General features: G+C 47.7%; 1 protein-coding gene across 1 annotated transcript; it reads left to right on the top strand.

Moving 5' to 3' along the window:
- Positions 1–477: 477 nt before the first annotated feature.
- Positions 478–2,430, top strand: LOC102759373 (chromosome unknown open reading frame, human C11orf87; the record flags this gene model as incomplete). The annotated part of the gene is made up of 1 exon (XM_015562064.1): positions 478–2,430. A coding segment is annotated over one exon (519 nt), but the record flags the coding sequence as incomplete, so codon positions are not given.
- Positions 2,431–3,156: the final 726 nt, after the last annotated feature.

Genomic DNA, 3,156 nt, shown 5'->3' with positions numbered 1-3,156 from the left:
CAGGTCCGCGGAGGCAGAGTGCCCGGAGGGCTTTGCAGTGGCGCGGGTCCTTCCTCTCCCCGCACTCCCCTGGGCGACGCCCGGATCCTAACCTAGCCTGTTCTCTTTCCAGCTCTGTGCCTTGGCAAAGGGAAAAGGGCGCTCGGACACGCGTTCCAGGCGGGTCCGGAGAGCCGTTCCTGGGCGCCCTCGCTCTCCTGACATCTTGCTTGCCCGCAGTTACTCCCTCAGCCCTTTGCTCCTGCGCATCCACTCCCACACCGGGGAGCAGTTTTGGTTGGCGTGGGCTCCGTCCTCCCTCGGTCGTGGGAACGGTGTGCCCCAGAGAGGAAGTCTGGTAGGCCCGGCCCCTCCCAGCCCAGCGCCCATGAGTGCCAGGGCGCCCAAGGAGCTGAATTGCCATTTGCAACAACGTGGGTTTGCAAAGAAATTTAATAGAACTGTAACTCTAGGCATGTCATTGGGAGTTAAGAGTGTAGAGAAAGCCGCGGCCAGGGCACCGGCGGCGGCACCTGCATTACGCAGGTGGGACAGCAGCTCTTCCAGTCCTTCTCCTCCACGCTGGTGCTGATTGTGCTGGTCACCCTCATCTTCTGCCTCATCGTGCTGTCCCTCTCCACCTTCCACATCCACAAGCGAAGGATGAAGAAGCGGAAGATGCAGAGGGCTCAGGAGGAATACGAGCGGGATCACTGCAGCGGCAACCGCGGGGGCAGAGAGGCCCCGGCCAGTGGCCAGGCCCCAACCCACGCAAAAGAAACCCGGCTGGGGAGGCAGCCCCAGGACTCCGCCTTCTGCGACCCCTCCAAGGCCTCCTCCTCCTCCTCCTCCTCTTCCTCCTCCTCCTCTTCCTCCTCCACCCCAGGCCTCCCATGCCAGGGTCCCTATGCTCCTCCACCTCCGCCGCCTGTCCCCAGTCCACAAGGAGCACATGCCACCTCCTCCTGTTTGGACACAGCTGGCGAGGCCCTTTTGCAAACGGTGGTACTGTCCTGATTGTCCAGCCCCTCTCCTCCCTCTTCCTGTCTCCAGCATCATTGCAGCCCTCGCTGTTCCCCTCAGTCCCCCCTCTCACTTTCTCTGACCTCTCCCTGTCCTTCTTTCCTTGTTTGCCCTCCCCTTACTATTTCTCCTCCGCCGAGGCACTGTGTGGTATTTGTAAATATTGGGTAAGGAAAGTCTCGGAAGAAGAAATAACGCTGATAAGAATACTTTATTATTAATATTTATAGTAATTATTATAATACTAATAACACAATCCAAGCGCATGACAAATCACGTAATTTCTCATTGTCAAGGAAGGATGCGTCTTCCCTCTCCACTCTGCGCCCCCCACAATAAGGAGGAGAAACCGCACATGCTACCAAATACTTAACAGGTATTAACCCGGAGCAAAGAGTGGAGGGGCCCAGTGTGTTGTACATAGCTGTCAGGTTAAGGTTCCCCTACCCTCCGCCCCCCAAGCTTTCACTTTCTTGTCAGCTTCCCTCCCTTCCTCATTCCCTCCCTCAGCCAGGCTCAGGCAATAGTATATGATGAAGAAAACGTCTACATTAAGCGCCAGGACTACCAGAGGCCGCAGAGACAGTCCCAGAAAAACGTTATGACAGGTACTGCTCTCCAGTCATTCCTCTTCTCACTTCTTAGTTAACCATTCCCTTTTCCAGGACCAGGCATTTTAATTTACTTTTAGATATGCCCCTCGCTGGCCGAGAATAAGTACATTAAAAATCTTTAAATTAGTTTTTAAAAATGTAACTGCTTTAGCTCTCTTCCCCACCCCCACCTGTACACCTTTGATTGTGGCATTTTCAGGATTCACAAAGGACCCGGGAGCTATCCAACCAGGTCTGGTGTTGGAGAGCTGTCCAGCCAGGTCTGGTGCTGAAATAGCCTCACAGAACTGGTTACTTTTTTTGGTTGTGCAGGCGAAGGAGGGTGACTATTTTTGGAAAGTGACTATTCTATTTTTTTTGTTGGTTTCTTTATTCTTTTTCTACAACCGGGTTTGTGTGTACTATAGGTTTTCTTAATATTTAATATTGTATAAGTTACCTTTTTTGTAAAAAAACAAACAAAACAAAACTATTAGGTGATGTTCAGTACTGAAAGTGCAGTATCTAACCAACCAGAATGTTTATGTTTAATTTTTAGGACAAGTACACCTTTGTTATATACATTTATTACATTGGTACCAAATACAGAAGAAAACTATAGTTCTGTTATACATCCTCCAAACTCTAGATTCTTGTTCTTAATTTCCAGCTGTTAGTGTAATGGTTATCACTGGATGAGAAATTCAGTGGTGCAGTCTGACTTCTGCTGTTTCCAGAAGTGTTCTTTTGTATCTTACTCTGTAATAGACTGTTATATAAATATAACGCATATGTTTTTCTTTTGCAAATAACACAAACAACCACAATAGAAAACTGCCATCTATTAAAACATGGCTAATATTTAAACAGTGCCTGTAACCCTCCCTGCATGCAATTACCACCTGGAGGCAGTAGTGTGTATGCTTGCTTGTACTGTATGTGTTTGGAGGTGAGACTGGTGGGGATGTTGGGCAATTTGGATGACAGGACATGCAAATTTCAAGAGAAGTTAAACCCAGTAACTACTTATAGGATAAAAATATTTGCAGCTTGCTTACTTAGAAATCTGTGCTTGCATTTGAAATGTGGCAAAGGAAGTGTTCTCTTTCTCTTTGAGTCTGGCTTACCTAACTTCAATGAATACATGAAGAAAGGTTGAAAAACACGGAAAGTGAGAGAAAAAGATTAATTGTTGTTGTTTTTTTGTTCTCTCTCCTGATGCCAGAGAAGGCAATCTATGCTAGTAATGGAGTCCACCCATGGTTACTTACCACTTTGTTTCCCCTGGACTGAGGATGGTGAGCACAGAGCATATTACAATCTTAATTATATACAGTGACATCCCTTCTTGGAAACCAATCCTTGACAGCTATTCAAACATTTGGAAAATGTATGAGTGAGAATGTTATACACAAAGCTCAACCAAAGGAGTCCTTACTACCTGCAGGGTGTAAAGCAACAGTGCCCCTAAGTGCATCCCCTCCCAGGTAATTAGTAGTTCTAGATTCTTTGTCCTGGTTCCAAGCATATGCGCTTTTTCCCAGAGAAAAATATTACCTCT

The sequence above is a fragment of the Myotis davidii genome, unplaced genomic scaffold, assembly GCF_000327345.1.
Source record: "Myotis davidii unplaced genomic scaffold, ASM32734v1 scaffold137, whole genome shotgun sequence".
In the NCBI taxonomy this organism is placed as follows: Eukaryota; Metazoa; Chordata; class Mammalia; order Chiroptera; family Vespertilionidae; genus Myotis; species Myotis davidii.
Note: the sequence above shows the minus strand (reverse complement) of the source record. Positions and strands in the feature narration are given on the sequence as shown.